The 21,196-nt window shown below is 46.0% G+C and overlaps 1 protein-coding gene across 1 annotated transcript in view; it reads left to right on the forward strand.

Moving 5' to 3' along the window:
• Positions 1-384: 384 nt before the first annotated feature.
• The window catches only part of EXT1 (exostosin glycosyltransferase 1), a gene marked incomplete at its 3' end in the record, with an annotated part of 78,330 nt that continues 57,518 nt past the window's right edge, over positions 385-21,196 (forward strand). Inside the window, exon 1 of the mRNA XM_009583134.1 lies at positions 385-428. Within this exon, the coding sequence (XP_009581429.1) occupies positions 385-428 (44 nt within the window). The remainder of the gene's footprint in view (positions 429-21,196) is intronic.

Below are 21,196 nucleotides of genomic sequence, written 5' to 3' on the forward strand. Positions count from 1 at the left end.
AAAAGTTGCTGCAGGGGGACAACGAACCAGTCCAGGATATCTCGCCAGCTAGTGTGTCTGGAAGGCTAAGGGGGGTTAGGTGAGGATGTACACCCTGGAGGGAAGGGAGTACCGTAGTGCTGAGACTCAGACTCAAAGTACAGAGAAAAACTGATGGGGAAGGTGATGCCTGATAGACCAGACCCCCAAAAAGGGGTGAAACAGAGATGCACAGACCATGGGAGACTGCTGGCGTGAGCTGCCCTCTCTGGTATGCATTGAGAAGATGTTACTCTGCCCCATTTGCTCCCTTTCTCCGTGTTTGATGGTCAAAGAAGCATGTGCTGTTTCCTCCCCACAGCTTCTCTAGGGAATGGGAAGTTTGGGAGTTTTCTTCTTGGCGCGATGGCTGACATCCTTTGCGGTCCAGAAGGACCTCCGTGGACCGTGTGAGCGGCTCTGCGCTCCAGCCAGATGCAATATTGCACGTGGGGCTGTGGCCCAAGGGAGAGTGGGCGTCAGCCGAGTCCTTCGGCACGAGGGGGCAGGAAGCCAAGTCACCGGGCAAGCCTATCCTTCTGCTTTTTAATGCTAAAAAGTGGGGAGAAGGCTCTCGCAAGCACAGCAGTTGTACTCCCTGTGTCTGTATTGTTGAAACCAGGCTGGAGGAGAGCTGTGAATTAGTTCTGTGTTAGGGGAGGATGAATAAAATGGGCTGTCGTAGGCAGTGGGTGAGACCAGCCCTGCCTGCACACACAGCTCCCTGGGCAAGCCCTGCCTGAGAGGTGAGGAGGAGCTGGGGGGACATTGGGGCTGGGGCAGGAGCTGGGCTATCGGGTAGCTTGTCTTGTGCCAGGTTTACTGCTTGTGCTGGAAGGTAATAAGCTTTGCAGAAAAAATGTAATGGAGGGAAGAGGCACAGTTTTCTTCTGTTTAAAAAAATCATTAATACCTAAAAAAAAAAAAAGTAAAGGTTTTATGAAATCCTTGCTTTGAAGAAAATACAAAATCTTTTTATTGTGTGAACACAATTACCAAGAAGAGCACTCACAAGGCCTGTAGCAACCAACCTCTGCGTGGCGTTGGGTGTAGTGTCCTTAGAGCTTGCTCTGGAGGAGACCAGCATTTTTCAGAGGGGGTAGGAAGGTTGCTGTCTGAGTTAGATTCAATGTTTTTCAAGTAAAAAAAAGTCACACAATTCCCATGAACTTCTAAACTAGCTGTTCATAGTTTTGGCATTACTTCTTTAGGAGCAATCTGAGCCATCTCTGGCTGTGGATACTGTAGTCATCACAGAGTGACTTCAGAAATGTGAGTCAGATCATGACACCGGCTTCCTGCTTGCTGAGTAATCAGTCTGTATCCAACTTGTGGTATGTGCTGCTTTCCTAGCACACCCCGGCCCGTTCCCACTTTGCAGCGTGTTATATACGGGTTTTTTTCTTCAGTTTTTTGGTGTATTTATTTATGGGTTGGTTTGTCGACTGTTTGGCTTACAGCAAACACTGCACAGCACACCGATGCGTGCTGCATCCCGAGGTGGATTATTTCATTAATTTTTTTTTCCAACTATTACTATTTGTGTTCACGAGTGCCTTGCAGGGGAAGGGTTTGAGAAGCCTCTGCTTTGTGCTCCGGTGCCTGGCAGTGCGCCAGGCTATCTGCTCGCTCAGGCTTTACACAAGCAGGCAGCGCTGCAAACCGAGGAGGGGTACGGGGGGGGAAGTACTGTGGTCAGAATCAATAAATCAGGGAGATTCAGGGAGATGCCATTCGAATTGACTGCCCGCCAGTTGAACGCAATACATCATGCATCTAGGCTGAGGCTGACGTTTTAATGGTTTGATTAGTTTAGGAAGAATACTTTTATTGTGTGTCTTTGTAGTACTGTGTGAAGTTGTTACGCTGGGATGAGCTTATATTGCCTTCCTGTACACAGTGCAGTCTTCGCTGTCTATCCAGAATCCTACTAGTAAGCTGGTGGAATCCTCTTAAGTAAGGAGCTGTTAAATTAATAAAGCTGTTAATCACATGAAAAAAAAAAAGAGAGAGATAGAGAGGAGGAGAAAAACTTACGTAGAAATGCCAAATCATAGCTTGAAGGTTTCCAGTGGGATGGTCCTGCAGGGCCAGGTGGAACGGCTCCTCTGTTACAGAGCTGCTTTTCATATGGTGATTTTTATACATCCTCATTTTCTTAGATATTCTCCGTGTCAGAGTTTGAGCCTTGCTCCTAATCAAACATAGATCGCGCTGTGCTTCTTAAATGTTAATCCCAACAGAACCCCTTTATACATGATAAAACCCTGTTATTATTATCCTCTGCACGCAGGCAAAAATTACAGGCAGAGAAGTGAAATGAGTTGCTAAAGCCCTTCCGCAGAGATGCCACCAGGGCCAGTTCAGGACTAACAGCCTGTGTTCAGACCGTGGGACTGTGCTTCCACTTCTAAGTACAGTTTTAGGATTACATAAAACGTATTTTAGGTGTATTTAGATGTGATGGAATTGACTTAGGTCTTATTGGAAGTCAATGAGATTAAGGTGGCTTGCAGACATTTTAGTGCTTTCAAAATTTTGCTTTGCATCCATTTCTCGTCAAAGTTGCATGGAAGAAAAGGCACTGGAATGGAGCATGATAAATAATTTGCATGCAAAATAATTGAAAATTGACTTTTTTCTGTATGATTAGCTATATGCGGCCATTATCCATCCTGATAATGACCTGGTTTTGATTGCTCTTTATTTGCCAAGCGTGGCTGTAACACGGTTTGCAGCTGCAGTAGGCACGAATGCACGTGTGTCTGATTGTTCGTGTGTTGAAACAAACAGAGTCCTTGTCAGGCAGTTCGGTGTCAGAATGGTTTTAATCTTCGCTGCTTTTTATCAGGGAGGAAGTGATTGCTATGCCTCCGCCTTTCAGCACAGGATGCCCTGCCTCAAGTGCATATTTTGTTTTAAATGAGCTTGTTCATGTCAGGAAGCAGGCGTGATGGTTCCTTCTTGGTCTAGAAAGGTTTTTGCATGTCAGATGTCCAGCATATGCTGGTAAATGAAAGCAATTAAATTAAAAAAAAAAACACAGAAGGAAAAAAAAAAATCTTTACGGAGCGTTGGAAGAGTGGCACAAGGGAACTGCAGAGCAGAGCTGCAATGCTGACTCGTGTGCAGGGGCCAGGTCCACACTGGGACGTGAGTGGTATCTGTCACCAGGAAACCTACAGGCAATCTTAAGCCATAATCTGCCAATGTTTTTGCATTTCTCTTTGAAGTTGGGGGATTTGTGTTCTCGTAATGTGACCTTTGTATCTTCCTTTGGATCTTATTGTATTGACTGGAGGCCAGCGTGTCATTAACAAAGCGGCAGAAAAGCAGAGCTGTCTGGGGTTTTTTGTTGTTTTAAGATCCTTTCTGTTACAAACAGGCATGCCTGCACTTTGCCTGAGCAGGCAGGGAGGAAAAGGGAAGCCGCAGTGCCGGCGTACTGCTGCCGTCCCCCACAGGAGCTGCACGTGGTGCCCCAGCTTCAGCCATGCTGCCCGCCTCGGGGTTTGCTGTGGCTCTCCGCAGGGCTGCTGCTGCCTGGTTTAGTGCCACCGAGCTGCTCCCAGCTGTCATTGCTGCATGTCCAGATCCACTCATCTGGGCTGATGAGCCTCAGCTCTTGTCCTGTGAACAGCTGGCAATGACGCCTAATACCAGTAGCTGATGGTTTTTGGCATGAAGGGCAGGGTATTTGGCCTCATCTCCCCTGAATCCCTGCTCTTGGCCTTCTTTCAGAGAAAGGCACTCAGAACAGATCCAGTTGACTGAGAAAATCTCTTTTCTAGATGATGAGCTCTGTCAGAAGGATAAGGGTTTCGAGGAACAGGGACTCCCAAGCCTAACTTTAGCACTTTGGCTCAATCCGCTATGGTGTGTATGAGGTGCAGCAGGATTAGAAAGGTCAATCAATAGAAGCACTTTCCTGGCAGACGTGGAGCTCACCAGTGACCCAGAGCTGCCAGTGCCAGCTGTTGGTTAGTGGATGGCTCCAGGCCATTTTGGGGTGTCTCGCTCCATCGCCACCTACAGCGGGGCTGGCATATGTGCTGGTAGCCTCTCAGCATTTTGCAGGCAGCCGAGAGCAAGCACCGTGCGTGCTCTTAGGGACGAGAGCCCCGTCTACGTTGAGACCATGAAGCCACATTATGGAGGTACCAGGTCTGAAGAGTGTGTCCCACTGCCCCTCAAGCACCGCTGACCAGTGCAGTCTGCCTGCAGAGGCACTGGGACGCACAGCCCTGCCCCAGGCTCCTCAGCATCTTCCTCCAGACCTTGCATTTCCCGGTAGGAGGGCATTTGAGTATCTCATCTCTGTCTGATAATTTGGCTTGCATTGGATCCAAGCCAAAAAAAATCCAAATGCACCCACACCAGACCAAGGGACCTGTGTTATCTCCTGCAACTGAAGTCGACCAAAAAGCCTTGGAGGGCCCTTAGTGTACAGTCAAGAGAGATGCTTTTGCACCTCAGGAAGAGCGAGTGATGCTGACCTCAGACCCCAGGCAGAAGCAAGATCTTTAATCTCATGTTGTACTGGATTCTTAGTCTCTCTTATGTTGCTGTATCTCATTTGCACATATTTTTCTGTGTACATAGAGATAGGGGCTTCATTCAAATATTAATCAGCCTGACTGAGGGTGGAGATTTGTGCATCTGACAACTTGACATCAGTACTGTGCAAGCCCGGTTGCTTGCAGAGTATTACAGAGCAACTCCTTGAAACGACTGTTTCACGGGACAAGTTTGGGGTTTTTACGTTACCTTTCCAAGTTTTATTTACTTAAAGAAAAGGAGAAGGGACGTGATTCTTTGGCACATTAATACCCTTATATGTTGCCATCTCAAATTTTGTTAGATGCTCGTTGAGGTTTTAAAATCCAATTTGTATCAGATTGCCAAAAGCTGTTAAGATTGGCTTGGGGATAAGTGGCGTTGTTGTTGTCTTGCTTTCTCTCCCTCTCCTTCCCTCCCTCCCTCTCTCTCTTCCGCAGTACGTTATCTACAGAGGTAAATTTATGAGCAGCCAAAACAGGGCTTGATTGATCATCGTGCAGGACGGGCGATAAATGACACCCCGCGCTGTTGTTTCGGAGATGCGGGGCATGCAGCTGCCTTTCTGTTTCCGCCAGCGTATAGATAATACGCCTTCAGTTACAGAGTGAGGAAGGCGAAATTGGGTTTTGTTTCTTGTTTGTTGAGAGATACCACTTTTCTTTCTTTTTTTTTTTAATCAAAGCAGCAGACAGAAGCCGCTGGCTCCTGCTGGTGGGGCTGGGCTCTAGCAGGGCCAGTGCAGGGCGGTGGGTCGGGTGCAGGATCTGGCCCTTGCCCAGGCTGTGTGCTGAGCGGCACAGAGGGGACTCTGGAGGTCCTGATGGTGTGGGGACCAGCGAGGGGCCGGTGGGATGAGAGGGCGTGCGGCTCCCAGAGTCCTTCGCTTGTGAAGCAACCCTGGTTTAGCCAACAGCTCTGCAACAGCTCGCCATCTGGGAGGAGCAAAAACGTTCTTAAAACGACCTTTTTTGTTTCTTTTTTTTCCCTTCCAGCCTTTTCTCTGTGAAAGCTATCGTGTCCTGGCTGTCAGTTTAAAAGTTCATTAAACTATTCCAGACGTGTTCGTAGGATATCTGCTTCCAGTGTAATCTACACTGTGTTCCCTGGACCCCTCCGCTCTGTCACAGAAAAATAAGCTTAATAGAGTTAAAAGCTAAAATACAATATCCACTGAACTACGAGAATTGACTGCATAAGCCTCCTATGTAAGCAGAAAGCACCAATTTGTACAGTTCTGTGGTTAAATACTGCAGATTAATTTTTTCCAAATGTCTGTATTTAAATTTAATATACATGTTAAGCCTTTTCCCTCCTTCCTCAGCGTTTCATTTGTAACAGGAATCACTCCCATGGAGTCAGTTTTTTTTTTTCCTAAAAAAAAAGGGCCTAATTTCGGAGCCCCATGCTAGGCATGGAAGAGATTGCTTCCCTAAACAGGATTTACCCACTCACCCACCCCAGGCCGGTACATCCCAGGCTGTGCAGAGCCTTTCGCCCCGCAGGGCTGTGCAGAGCCTTTCGCCCCGCAGGGCTGTGCTCAGCTGAGGCAGACGGCTGCCTGTGTGCTGCCCGTACGCTGCCTGCCTGTGCCGTGCCAGCGGGGCTTGCCGGCAGCACCGCTTCCTCCCTCCTCATTCTTGCAGTTCTTCAGCTCTTCACGTTATTTTGGGAGTGATGGGTGGAAGAAAGAAAACCTCTCCCCCATCTCTCTTCGCAGTGTCTCCTCGCATCTGTGCATGTTTTAAAAACACAATAAATATCGTTTTCTGGCCCAGATTCTGTTGCTGGGCTCTAGGCACTGGGGAGTAATTGTTTGAAATGCTGGCACGCCTGTCAAGCGATGCAAGTTGTCTGCTGACACAGGTCTCCAGTTATGTCTCACTGGGGATTAGGTGTTCAGATGGGAGCAGCGGTGGCCATCCCATCTCCTCGACCTTTGCAGTGTCCATGCTCCCACCCTGCATATGCATATGCAGCCACTCCATCGCCTGGTCATGGGTTTGCTTGTGTAGCACATTGCTTCCAGAGTGAAATTACTCTTTCTCATGGGGAAAATAAGTCTTCTTGGCTTTATAAGCAAATTAGTCTCAAGGTGTTCGAGGAGGACTTGCAGGGCAGTAGCTTTGTGGATGACATTGGAGGCAAATATGAACACCAGTACATGGGGTTTTTTAGATTTTTTTTGTGTGCCACTCATTTATTTAATTAACTTATTCCCTCAATTAAGTCACGTAAGTAACAATAAAAAAAAAAAACATCATGCAGCATCATGCTTTATTAATAATCTCCACAATGTTTCTGACACTGTATCTTTTATCATGTATTCATTTTTTAAAAAATATTGAACAGGATACATCTTTTGTTATTTGCTATTATCCTGTTTACTGTTACCTTCCTGCTCGTTTTTATATATTTGAATAATTCCCTTGAATGAACATGATTGGCATGCACAAATATTTATGTGCATAACCGCCTGCAGATCAGGTAATGGGTGGGAATTAATGCTGAAATTCATATTGATGTAGTTCAAGAAAAGGTGGCGAAATAGGAATAACCCTTTCACAAAAGCCGTGAAATGTAAAAATTGCCCATATTGCAGCATCTGAATAACAGGACTGTACGAAAGAGAAATGACAGTGACATTGAACCCAGCGGTAAACACTTTGCAGCTTTCCTTCGGCATCACAAACCCTTTCAGCTCCGTTCTCCTAGTTTATGCGATGCCAGCTGGACCCCACAATGTGTTTTACAGCCTTGTAATTCTCCTCCTCAGCATATATTCTCTGTATACAGCGGTGCGGTGTGACTGTGCTCCTTGGCCTGCTGAAGACAAATGCCCAGCCAAACTCAAACCCGTCCGTGCCCTGTCTGCATAGCACTTAGTCTTGGGAAGGGTCCCCTCATAGTTTTTCTTGTTGGTTGTATTGCTATAACTCAGGAGAGCTGAGCCTGTCCGTAGAGGCAATGATACTTTATCCTCATGAATGAACAATCTGAATAAAAGGTAGCATCTCACCAGCTCTCATTATTTATTTATCTTTATGTTTGTTCCTGGCTCTCATAGAACAAATAAAAGTGCACTGGGCAGTGATGTGGACCAGCTGAGGAGCCTGGCTTGGCTCTCTCCTGATGGTGTCCTCAGTGTCTTCAAAGCTTCCTCTTCATCAAGTGCTGGGCATAACCGGCAGGCAGCATGCGGGAGCGGGGATGGAGGCAGCAGCCGCATCAGTGGGTAGCGAGGGCAGCCCCCAGCTCAGCTCCCTGGCTGAGACGGCTGGAGGCATCCATGGGTTTTGCTCCTCACATAATGGAAGATGACCCAGGGAGATGCTGGTTGTGTCTGAGCGTATGCTAGGTTTGGTTAGCTTCCAGTTTACACTTTGGCTGCTCGTCTCCAAACACAAGCGTACAACTGAGCGCAGCAACTTTGTGTGCCATCGACTTTTAAGGCAGTAGGGTCACAAATGGAGGTATGCAATTTTTAGTAGGTCATGAGAGGTGGTTATTATACTGTTGCTGAGTTACAACATCTTCATACAAGATATGCTTGTGGCAGTGGAGATTCAATTTAGGGGTGACTGATTTACGAGATTGCACCAGTGATGTATGCAGCAATCTATGCACAGGCTGCTCAAAATGGATGCATGGGGAGTACTTCTCTGGGTATAAATGCGCCGTATATTATAAATATGTAATGCTTATATAGACCAGTTTATGCCTTCCAGCAGCAGGAAGGAGTAGGGAATGGAGAGATACCTGCCTCCACTCAAACATGGAGCATATTATTGGAGGTGGCAATATCTCCAGGATCAGAAGGGGCTTCTTAAGCATCCATTATACATAAATCTCACATGTGTGTTCAAAGATATATATGTAAATGAGCACTGGGAGATTGAGTTTCGTATTCTGACTGTGTATGTAAATGCCTACTCATGCACTTAAAAGTATAGTGTTAGCTGTAGGTTGCAAGTATAGCGAAACCATATGGCTTAAAAAATAACTTCAGCTCTGTGCTGTGAAATGGATGAGAAATGCAGTGTAATGTGCAGAGCTGCAGTCACTACTTTTACCTCTGGGATTTTGACACATCCATTAACAAGGAGACCTTGGTAGTGCGGTTGTTTTCAATCACTGTGAGTCTCATGGAAAATTCAAGGGAAAAAATCCCCAAATAACTGGTAATATTGTTTAAACTATAGTAATGAAACTCACTCATTTTATTTGAGAACCATATGCCCACATAAATAATATGTTTATATATAAGTGTATATGTATACATATTATTCTCATATGTATGAGTAAACGTTCACATAGTACCTTCCATTCTAAAGCGTTAGGTTATGTAACCTAACATAAAAGACCTTAAAATTTGGGAAAAAAATAGTTAAGCTTGTATACAAACATGTTTTATTTCTTTTTGCTCATTAGTAAAATGACACAACTTCTAAGAAACGCGTTATCTGCTTAACAATACGTAGAAAGGCGTCATCCCACTTAGAAGATCCAAGCAGAATGTAATGTAGTATCTGACTTAACTGATTACTTGAAAACTGGGTAGGCATTATACCCAGAGCAGGGCTGGAGATGACTGGGGACAATAATTTGATTTTAGATGGAAAAGGATTTTATTGGCTGCAAGATTATGTGGGAACCTGAGTATACATAATGGAGTATGCATAAGGAAAACTCAATAATAGATATGCAAAAATAATAAAGAGATTGAAATAAGTAAGATAGAGATACGTCTCAGCAGCAAAATCCAGATGTGCATTTCATAGCAGATACTTTTTTAATGAAAAATTTTAGGAAATGTTTTCCCTTCTTCCTTCCAGCTGGCTCTTGCTTGGGCCCCTCTCTAATATCAGCCACATAAGAGAAATGCCAGTCATAATCTAATATTGCACTTGGTGAATATGAAGTCTTAAGAAACAATGGGGAAATGAGAAAAAGAGACCGTAGGAGAACTAGTCTCCAGACCTGGCCTCTTTTTCACGGGTTTATCCGTTCTAGGAAAGAGGATATACAATATTTTTCAGTAATGTTTTCCGCAGTTATTCATTTGTAGCTTTGTTTTTAGCCTGGTTCTTGAGTCTCTGATTTTTTTCTTTCTTCATATTTGCAATGTGAGTCTGATATCCACCATCATCACCAATAACCTGAAAACAAATTACTTTCATAAACTGGGTGAGTTAAACCTCTGACTGTCCCTAGCCTCCCTGCCATTAATGGCCTTTTTGTTTATGCCCCCAGACGCCGGTCTTAAAAAACCCTTGTGCCTAGACATGACTCAGAGGATAGATGTTCAAGCATGAATGACAAATTGGTTTATCACAAATATACGAAAAAGAAAATAGGTGCGATGATCTCAAAGCTAGATAGGCTTCTGAAAAAGCCAGCGTGACCTTGTGCAACGTGTGTGCCGAGTCACTAAATTTAACTGGGCGCAGTCTTGTTAAGAAAGTGCTAATGCTTCTTGTCCGGGAGGAAAATGGGCTTTTTGGTTCCCTGGGCACCTGACCTCTTTCGCTGCAAATATTGAATAGCTTGCACGTCCTGACCCGCTTCTATTTACAACCCTTCCAGCTGAGCCCAAGGAAATACTGCTGGGAGCAGGGGAGGGAGGAGACCAAAGCACGGACTGAGTTGGAGAAGGGAGGAGGAGGAGGAGGAGGAGAGGGAACCGGATCTTCTCTTCACTGCTTTAGGCAGCAGGTCTCCTAGCAGTGGAGGAAAGTGTTTTGACCCAGAGTGTTTTACCTGCAGAGCCTTAAAGGCCACTCTGTTAACCTGCTGGAAACAGGATCCGTGCTAACGCCAAGCAGGAGATGTGGAGGGGTAGGAGAGAGCTCATGGCCTTGCCTTTCACGGTTTCTCCTCCTCGGCGTCGCAGCTGCAGGAGCATGCCATCCCTGGCACGCAGCTTTATTTCCAGAGCCATGGGGGCTGTCTTGGGTGGGCTGACACCTGTAGCTTCAGGTGTTTCCCTGGCTGTTCACTGCTGGGGTGGCCAAATATCCTCCATATCAGTTGTGTGGCAGTACTGGGCCGGCTAATCTCAACCGCATCCTCTTGGCCACCTCAGTGGCACGACCCACAGCCAGCCTGGCAGCGTGGAACAGCAGGGCTCTCCGGTTCAAGGACTTTTCCCATTCCCCTGGTGTAGAACGTGGCCTCACTTGGGCTTTCTCTAAGAACTCAATTGCCTTACATATTTCTGGAGGCACGTCACCTCTGCGCTGTCAGCTGGGGCCACGCGAGCTGTTGACAGCAATGGAAAGATGACTTCATGCGTCTTGCAGCCTGTGCTCCTGTCTCTGCTTTCCAGGCTGGGCGGCGTTTGGGGTTTTTCTTTTTGTTGGGTTTTTTTTTCAACCAGGAGGATATATCCTGGCTTACGCTCTGTTTATGATTCACTGTAATCACCAGGTCCTTTTCTGAAAGGCTGTAATCTAATTAGTCGCTCCCCACCCTGCATGGAGTGTATTAATAACAACAGGAACAGTTCATTTTAGAAAATCCTTTGTAAACTACGCATGTGTCACATATGCATGGCATAGTAAAAACCTTTCAGAATACTTTTTAGTCATAAATCTCAAAGAGTTTTACAAAGGAGATGGGTACCCCTGTTTCCATTTTATGGGTGTGGAAGCTAGCCCATGGAGAAGACAGCTGATGGGCTTTTCGCCACCCCAGAGTGAGCTGGAAGGGCAGAGCTGGAAAGGAGCCGAGCAGCCTGGAGCTCCTGCCCTGCCCTCTGCCTACCCTGCCTAGGTGAAATGTGTGCTGTGCTCTGCTTATCTCTTACCTGACCCAATTCTTCGCATTATTTCCCCATTAATTCTTGTCTCTCAAGCTCTTCAGTGCTGTGGAATGGGCGTTCTCATCTCTGCAGCTATACGTGCATCAGAAAGATAAGTGTTAAGTCCCAATATTCATGTTGGCTTCCCACCGGACAATTACAAGTTTTGCTTTGGAGAGCCAGCTCTTTTGAGAAGTCAGCGAATCAGCAAAATAGGAAGATGTGTGGTTTGCAGCTAGTCTACTGGCTAGAGGTGTTTGCTTCTTGAATCACTCATTGTCACACTGCTTTGCGTACGAAATGTCTTCCATCAAATGACCTCTGTGCATTTTTGTCCTCTTTTTATATGCCTTCAAGGTATGGCGGTAACAATTACTCTGTTTTCATAAACCTGCTGGACAGCACTGCAGCCGCTTGGTCAGATCTCCTATTTATTCGGCTTGTTTAGGCTTGCGGTGGTAATTATTTTTTCTCTGAAGCGTATGATATAACCCATGAGGCCAACGTGAGGTTGCCATGAGCCATGCAACGCAGCAATCTCTGGCAAATGCTGATTACCTTTGTGCTCAGATGATTTGAGAGGATGTTGCATGAAGGTGTAAATAGATAATTTTCTTTTAGCTTCTGTTAGCAATGCAACCAAAGGGATTCCCACTCATTTAGCATTATTCCAGTTCACTTTGCAGCAGCCTTGCCAGCCAATACCCTGGTGAGCTTCTGGTCAAGAATGGCTTCCCAAGTACCACTAGAAAAGCAGGCAGCCCTCCTGGGGAAAATTACTCCTTTTTTCTTGTCCATGTTTGTTGCTAGTAGCTGGCCTTAGCATTTGCACTGCCTAGTCACAGTTCGAAGAAAAAAAAAGGTGTAAAGTAATTTTCCTGATTTCTTTTACACTCATTCACAGAAAATAAAAATTAATAGTTCTCTTGAAACTGAGAGTGGTTTCTTTTCCCTTTGCCGTTTCCCTCTCCTTTTTCTTCCTATTAAAGCAGGACTCCCAGGTCCTGTGATGAAGAAGGGGGGTAACAGCCTTGTTGCTAAAACTTGGGAGTTTGGAGAATGAGGTGGAAGTCTCTCAAGGAGATTTCTGTTTTCTTTCTAAGAATGGTTACAGTCGTTCCTAAACGGATTATCTTCTTCAAAAAAAACCATGAGGGAGCATTTTCCTTTCTTACAGGGATTTAAGGGACCTTTTTAATTACTAGTGTAGGAGCAAACTATTTTGTGTATTAAATATGGGGAAGGATTGGAAACTGAAGAGTTTCCATGGATGGTTATTTCCGCAGCTTAGAGAAAATTCTTCTTTTGTTTTTATCCTCCTTGCGTGCTGCTGGATGGGCAGCCTTCGCCGGGGCAGGGGCTGCTGGCCAAGCAGCGTGGTGGCCGCGGATGCCGCAGCCTCATCTCCCGAAAGGGCTGCTGCCGGCAGAGCTGAGCCGGTGCCGTGAGATGGATCAGGGTTCCCCCCGATCCGTGTCTCTCTGTGCTACGTGGGGTGTATAGGGGCAGAGCGTCAGCAAACGGGCAACCCGGGCTGGGCAGGTATGAGGCTGGCCTTTAACTGCACAATTGGTTTATTGTGATCCTTCGACCAAGTTTTGCTCTGTGTCAGGGTCCAGCTGGAGAAGACTCAGTACTTTGACTAATTGCAGTTACTTGGTCCCAGTACTTCCCCATCAGGTATTTTAATTAAGCAAGTTTGAGTTCCAGCTTAGCATAAATGCAGACTTCACACTGACTCCCATCATTTTGGCTGGGTTTGTATTCTTCACCAAGGGCCAGCACGCTGCCACGTTGGAAATTTTAGGCTTGCACAGGACGATTGCTGCTTTGAAATTGAGATAAATATCTTTTTACTGCCTCATAAATGGGGGAAAAAAAGCAGAAGGACCAAGGTCACATTCGTGCAGATTCATGTCTGAGTGGGAGTTGGGTCTGGAAAGGAAAGCTGGAGCGTTTTGCAGGGATGAAAGGAAGGGTGCCTGCTGGAAAGCCCCCCTCGGGCCTGGAGCTGTGGTCGCACCTCTGCATCGCAGCCGAGCTGTGCCTCTGCGCTGGGGACTTCTTGCCATCCCTCCCCGTGCTTAGCTTGGGGGCTGCCGCCATGGGGACCCCGGTGGTGGCCAGAGCAAACCTGGTGGGAGAGAGCCTGTGGGTCACGGCCGCTCTAGAGGGCGGATTAAAAAGTGCCTTGATTATTACAGCAAATGCCCTACCGAGCCTAATTCTTCATGCATTTATTACGAAAGAATTCACTTCAGCCACATTTTAATTTTCCTGCTCAGCTTTCAGCTTTAAACCCGGTCTCCCTTGTTTTAATTACTCGTATATTGATGCCATTTCCTCCGAGCTGGTTGCTAGGCGAGGGCAGGCATCCTCCGGCTGTGACCGCCCGAGCGGCCGGCGGGTTGGTGGCCCACACAGGCGCGTGGGGTGGCCTCCCCAGGCTGGCGGGACACCCCTGACCTGCAAACGCACCTGGGGTTCGCCACCACCTCCGGGAATTACCAGTCCCATTACCACTCTGGTGTCAGGGAAATGAAGCTTTTCCATTACAAGATCATGGTAAATCACAGGGGGGAATGACAGCCTCGTTAGCATGGGTGAAGTTACTGTAATTTATGTATAAATAACTCCTTTGTGTCAAGATAATTCAGCTACCTTGAAATGCCTTCTTGCAGTCTATAGAGATACGTGTGATTTATGCACCGTAGTTCACGGCATTTTCCTAATTACATATAGACATTTTAAATAATTTTTTGGGCATTTGTGCTTGCAGGTCAGCCCTTAGCGGTAACCCCCTTCTGCAGGAGGTCTTGGAGGACGAGGGGCAGGTTGGCTCCTTCCTCCTCTGCTTTCCAGGCCAGGCTGGGACAGCAGAGCCGGTGTGCCCTCCGCCGCTGGGGCTTTGCTCGGCAAGTTCACGCAGGATCCAAGGGCCACCAGCTACAAACTGCCTGAGGAGCAGAGGCACCAGGCAAAGCACACGATGCCCCCCATGGTGACAGGCTGTGTCATTGGTTTCCATCAGTTCTCAATACCTTCCTTTGGGAAGGATTTTTGCTTACAATTAAGCTTGGCCTTACAAACGGGACCGTTTCACTGCTTCCCTTTGGTCTTATTGTTTGCTTGCCGAGGAGCGGTATGGCTGTCAGGTTTAATTTTGGGTCTATGTGAACTTGTTTAGATTTGCCTGCCTCCTGGTGGCTAACGCCAAATATCTGAAGGCACTTTCTCTTTTTTTTACTGCGAGAGAGAGGGTATATTTTAAGTAAGGGTTTAAAACTGCTTGGCGTTAGTGGACCTACAAACCCCATCCTCCTTCTCTGTCGGAGCATTTCAGCAGCCTTAGTTGTTTTCCAGCACATCAACACGCTATTGGCACATTCAGTAGCATCAGTATTTTTTGTGTTAGCAATGTAGTGCTGCACAGCCTTTTACCGACTGTAGTCTTTAGCCAGGTGATACACGCCATCCGGTCTTTTGGGGTAAAACATGAGCTGCTCACGTGGACTCCTCCGGCCGGGACACCCGCGTCCCTGCTGCCCCAGGAGGGCAGCGCATGCAGGAGCCCGCAGCTCTGATGTTTCTTCTAGGTACTTTGCAGGGAAATAAGAGTCTCGGCCTTTTTGCATAGACCAGGCATGAAGCAGGCTGGAAGGTGGTGGCTGCATGGTCACAGGCTCTTCTCTGCATTTCTGGGTCTCTCTCCCTGCCATGCCAGTTTTGTCCTGGCACCCTGCGCAAGGCCCACTGGAATTACAGACTCAAAAAGCCAGAGCACGAGTCTCCACGTTACAGTAGCTCCTGGTGTGGTTGATGATTTTACCTTTGTTATAGAAATTTCCATTCCACAGAAGAGCCAAGTAGGAAAGCAGCTTTCAAGTCATTCACCTTTCAGTTACCGAGCAGTAAGGAAAGCGCTACATTCCTCCAGAAATTCATCGCATGTTGCAAACAGCAGCTGAATTGCATCATGGCCCAGTAAGGTGCGGTCAGGCTCCTCCGCCCATTTTAAAAACAGGAAAAAGAGAGGTGGTTCAGGTACCGTATGTGGACACTGAGGGTGTAAAGAAAGAAGTCCAGACTTACTGTACACACACTAACAAGAATAACTGAAAGAGCTGGGACAGCAGCATCAGCTGGTCCGATGCCTTTGTCTTGACGGACAAAAGGCGTGTTTTTCATTTTTGTTAAGCTTAGTATGATTGAACTAACACGATTGAAAATGCTCCCTTCGTCGCTTCTGAGACATGCTCCTGTCTGTGGCTGCCGTCACAGCGTTGGAACCTGTGAGGACCGTCGGCAGCGTGTCCTTCATCGCACTGTCTGAGACTGAGCTTGAGGGTGTGCTCTGCCATACCTGACAGAGGAGGTGTGACATTTTGATGATAGCATTGTACCATGCAAGCAATATTTGGGCTGGTTTTTCAATTAGCCTCCATCCAGCTCAGAGCACACGGGAGGAAGAAAAAAAAGAAAAAGCTAATGATGAGCTGCAGGAGGGCCGGGCTGGAGGTGAAGCACCCTACCAGTCTCCTTGGGGAAAAAAGTCCTTAGACATTGAACAATTTTGGAGACTTCACCCTTGGCTTATTTTATGGGGGGAAACCCAGGCCTTGAAGCTCCAGTGGTAGAGCAGGACCTTTTGGTAGGTGCTCTGTGGTGGTGGCTGCAAGGAGAAAGGATGGTTGGTGGGGCTGGCAGATGCTCCAGCAGGTTTTTACTTGATACCTGGGCAGCACAGTGTTCAAACCTAGATTCAGAGTGGTCCAGCACACCTTGAGCACTGTCTTCAGGTAAGGAGCTATTACAGAGAGGGACTTCAGAGTATGGGTCTAAGTATTTTGTGGTGTCTTTTCATGGCAGAGTAGTAGTATTAACCTTTGCTGCTGTATCTGCAAAGCCAGGCTTTCTGCAGTCTTCTTTTCCAATAGGGGATTTTTGCCTTAAATACAGAACTTGAAAAAAATAATGATTCATCTGCTGTTCTCACATCTAAAAACAGTTGTTCACCAAATAGTTTAATGTCTGAGCCTTTAAAAAAAACTGGAATAACTTAGACACTTTATAGGTTTTTTTAGCTTTAGCCTCAAAGATGGCGAGCAGGGGATTTGACTTGAAGAGAAAAACACATGTGCGCTAAGGGAGTTGTGGAGTTGGGGTTTTTTCCAAGCCGTGCTTGGCTTTTGCGGGCTCCAACCCCGTGCTCCCCCGGCCATGCTTCCCAGGTGCATGTGTACTGCAGGGCTCACGGGGAGCGAAGGTTGCGGTGTCCTTCAGAAAATCTAGCTTTCCAAAGGCATGAAATAAAGACTTTGCAACTGAGCTGCGGTTTTTAAGGGGAATTCTTTGGGGATGGAAACAAATAGCTCATCATAGCATTTCACAGGATTTAGCGAAAGGCAGTGCTGCTGCAAGGGACGGTTTGGATTTTTTTTTTTAAATAATGACTTGGGGGATTTCTTTTTCCTTTTGTCTCACAGCGAGTAGAGCGCCTATGACTGACTTCTGAACCGAATACATTCCTTTTAGAAATTGGAACTGGTGTTATACTGTGATTTGACCCACTGATGAATTAATGAAACGCTGAAGCACTACAAGTTTTAAATAACTCACCCAGTCCCACAGGAGATTCAGAGCAGACCCGGGACCGGAGCCCACGTCTCTCACTGCTGGAGCAGGCTTCTCCAGAGACTGATTAGGGCATGAAGTCCCTGGCAACTCCTCATCACCTTCTATCTGGGAGAAGCTGCGGCTGAAGTGAGCCTTCCTGCAGGAAGGGAGTCTGAATATTTTGGTTAATTACTTTTTTTTTCCCATGGTCCATTTTTTTTTTCCCCATTTCCATTTTTTAAAATTGTTTGATTTCCAATGGGCTAAAAAGGCGCAGGATGCACGTGCCTAGATGCTTCTGTAGGACTTGCTCTACGTTCTGTGGAAATGATGGAGCAAATTCCAAAACAAGTTGCCAAGAGGATCATTTGCAAGGGAATGAATTTGCTGTAAGCTGTAGCTTTGCCGTGGGTAAACAGGCACGCTCATAGGGGTTTAAAATACTCAAAGGGTCTTGCACAGCTCCGGAGATGCAGAGGAAAAATGAGTTTAAAATTGCAAGCTCACTGACACTTTGGGGGAAGGCTGCTGCAGCAAGACATTGTTTAAGGGCTCTGTTTTCAGCATGCTCCTGAAAATGTGCTCTTGGAAACAGGGATTTGTGTCTAAATGGGAATCCAGACATACAAAACACTTCATTTATTCATGTAAATGTCTGCATAAAAATGCAAATGTGGTACCTATGGCTATTGCCTCCGTATTGGGCTACAGTATAGCATATAAAAGGCATACTAATGAGTTTTCAGCAAATTTTCTGAAAATACTTGAACAGTCATGGGCTCTGATGTATCAAGTTACCTTTTAAAGTCATTTAAAGAAATAGATACTTGGTTTTGCATCCCAGTGGCTCAGCTTCTTCACAAGTTTGAAAATACTTCCAATTTAAAAGAAATCCGAATCTAGAGATCAGCTTTATTTCTAATTCTGCTGCTTGTTAACTTCAGTCTGGGGTATATTTCCTAGATACTTCCAACCTCAGTTTATGCATTTATTTACTTAATTCAGGGTTTTGTAATTTTTTGAAAAGCATGTTTTGATCTTCAGACAGATGCAATGCAGCTGAATCCAAAACATGGTATTTAAAAAGGCACAGAGGAAAGAAGCCGCCTATGCCTGGCAGAAATGGCAGTAGGCAGCAACATTGAGCTTACCAAGGAGTCAATTTAAAACTGGTGATTAATTTTAATTTTTAAACTTTCCTTACTTTGATACGATGTGTTACCACGTTGCAAGTATTATTTTATATTCTCCTGTTAGGAATTGCAAATAAGAATGTATCGGCTGACACTTAAATGAAATACCAGGTGATTTGGAAAGGTGTGGATATTGTCGGTGAGTTGTGCATAACCTGTGCCAGCGCTAATGCTATGCTGCCATTCTTTAACCTGTTTTTAAGAGGAAGAGTTAAAATGCTACGCTGCCTGCGCTGCCATTCATCCGGCACTGCTTTTGACAAGAACAAGGAGGTTTATCTCCGGGTAAGGCCAGACACTGTCTGAGCTGTCTTCCCAGGAGAACAAGAAATGAAAAATGAGAAGAAGAAATGAAAAAAGAGGAAACTCTGGCACGTGAGTGTGCGCGTGGGGACGGACACACACCTCCCCACAGCTTGTCCTGGGGAAAGCAGTCTTCCTTATCTGCAGCGTATCATAGGGAATGATACATAGCGATGTTTTTGCAGGCACTGTATCTTCTTTCTCTTCTCAGTCACGCCTGGAGATGTTCAGCTGACTTCCCAGGATTCAGGGGTGATCTAGAGGGGTTAAGTTTTCAATGCTGTGAGTCTCTTTTGCAAAAAGGGAAAAAAAAAAATCAAGTTTGGTGACTCCTGGTGCTATATATTTCAAGATGTGCCGCCCCACGAGGTTCATTTCCACAGTTTAATCTATTTTTAGTCTTCAAATTGAGACCCTGTGCTCTGGCGTATCAGATGTATAGGGTTATATAGTATGAATCTATAATATCCACTCTCACTCTCTTTTCTTCACCCTCTGCTTGCTTTCCTGATGATTTTCCCTGCCTGCCTTCCCTGGCACTCTCTCCTTTCCCGACTATTTAAAAAACACAGCCTGGCTAAAATGCATGGGTTTTGTTGCTGCAGGCTCAGATTTCAGGAGCCTTGTCAGACAACCAAAGCCAGCAATGCACTGGAATCGCCTTCATCCAGCCTGGGAAACCACTGGTGATCAAACTTGCCGTGTCCTGGTTGAAGAAGCTTTCCTGGAGCGGGAGCGATCAGCTTTCTCCACGACAGCCTTGTCGCAGGATGCCTGCCGCCTCCCTCAGCTCTCTGCTTAGCCAAGCCAAACTGCCTGGAGATGCCCTAATGAGGGACAAGCCAGGATGCTTTGTGCTCTAATTAATAAAAAATTAACCTCTGGTCGCTGGCTGTTTCCAGCACTCCCAGCAGCACTTGTTTGCAGGGAGGCAGCTATTATTGTCTGTCTCGTTCTTTGGGATTGGCACAAATAGGAGACAAGGGAAGCACCCTCTGCCAAGAGTTTTTCCGAAGTTTTTTTTGAAAGCATCATATGTCCTTGCATATATGCTTTAAATCATCCCAGGATTAAGTGTACCAACTTTAATATTTAATACTGGTTTTGGGGAGGGGTTTTTTTCCCTCACTTTTGCTCTTTTGCTGTTGTCACAGTGAGCTTGCAGAGGGGAGTTTGTCCTCATCAGAAATTGTCCAAAATATGTTTTTTCTGTTTTTCTCAGGGGAGAATATGATATGACTAGCTGGCTTTGGGAGAACAGCCTTTCTGGCCCTGCGTGTGCTCACCAGAGCAGGTGAACCTGTCGTTGACTCGGAGCAGGGTGAGGTTTGAGTTCCACCAGCCGGTTCCTGACCAGCCGCTGACTCTCCGTAACCGTGGAGGAGTTACTAAACCTGTCAATTTTATTTTCTCCAGCTATAAATCAACCATTATTTCCATAACAGGGAAGGAATTTTTGTTTTGAATTCATGGCAGAGGTTTAGGGTCTCGGTTCCATGCAGTGTTGCAGACTGCAGAGCAGTTAAATTGGTTGGGCTCAATCTTCACATTTCTTCTCTTCCATAGTTATGAATGTTAATTGAGATAATTCTTCCTGGAATGGCTAACTATGTTTTCAGGCTCGTACAGGATACTGGGAACCTTAATTTTGTGTTTTTATGCAGAGACAAGATGATAATAATACAGGATAGACTATACTCCAAGAGGGTCATGCGTGCAAGCAGTTTCGGAGTGATGAGCGGGTCTCTGGTAGTCAGTGTTTGGCACCGAACATCATCTTGGTATGATTTTGAATTGGCTCCACGGTGTGTAATCGTAAGGCTGGAGGAAGGGTACAGCACTGTCCCACAAGTGCTGCTTTTTTGCTCATTTGTTTTTGTGTGTGCTTACCAGATGAGCAACTTTTATAAAAATACCGCTTCTCTCCTTCCTGAATTTCCTTTCACTTTGGCTGCTGATAAAGGTTTTATTTGATGAATAGCAGAATAATCCTGAGCTCATCAGTCTTGGTTTCTGTGGCATGCTGGTTCTTCAAGGAAGGAGAAGGAAGAGGAGAAGGGAGGTCAATTTTATCATCTTGAGATGTCAGACCACCATGAAAAGAAGCAGACGTTACTGTCCTTTGCAGAGAATACCCCTGCCAGATTTCAGCAAGACAACGTATTAAGTAGCTGATAGCGGCACAACAACATGGTCGATCTTAAATACCTTCTACCCATGTTAGTGGCTGAGCAGTAGAAGTGCTCAGGAGATAGATAGCTGTTGCAAGTTCACAGGCAGCCTATCTAAACGGTGATGCTGCAGTGATACAGTCTCGGGGCTGTGGAAGCAGCCCCAGTGGTCGTACTCCAACACATCACGCTTCCAGCCCTGGGCCACCATCACCGGGCTCAGTAGGTTTCATTTTCTCCCTTAGTAATGCTCTCCTTTACTTTTCCATTGCTTTCAAGAGTTACAATCCACCAACTATTACTGGACATCAGTGTTGGTTTCTTGCTGAAGATGAAGGTAGAGTTCCATGCGGGCTGGAAAGAGCAGCATGCTGTTTGCAAGTAGGAAAGCTTGTGGGAGTGATCAGCTTTTATTGCAAGTCAGGAGGAGGCTATTCTTATTCTTTAATTATTTTGATTCTTTTCTGCCTTGAGAGGAAAGGAAAAAAAAACCCTTTATGGAATATTCATCAAGGTGAATCAAATTTGGCCAAGAA

Source organism: Fulmarus glacialis, unplaced genomic scaffold (assembly GCF_000690835.1).
Source record: "Fulmarus glacialis isolate BGI_N327 unplaced genomic scaffold, ASM69083v1 scaffold2988, whole genome shotgun sequence".
NCBI lineage: Eukaryota > Metazoa > Chordata > Aves > Procellariiformes > Procellariidae > Fulmarus > Fulmarus glacialis.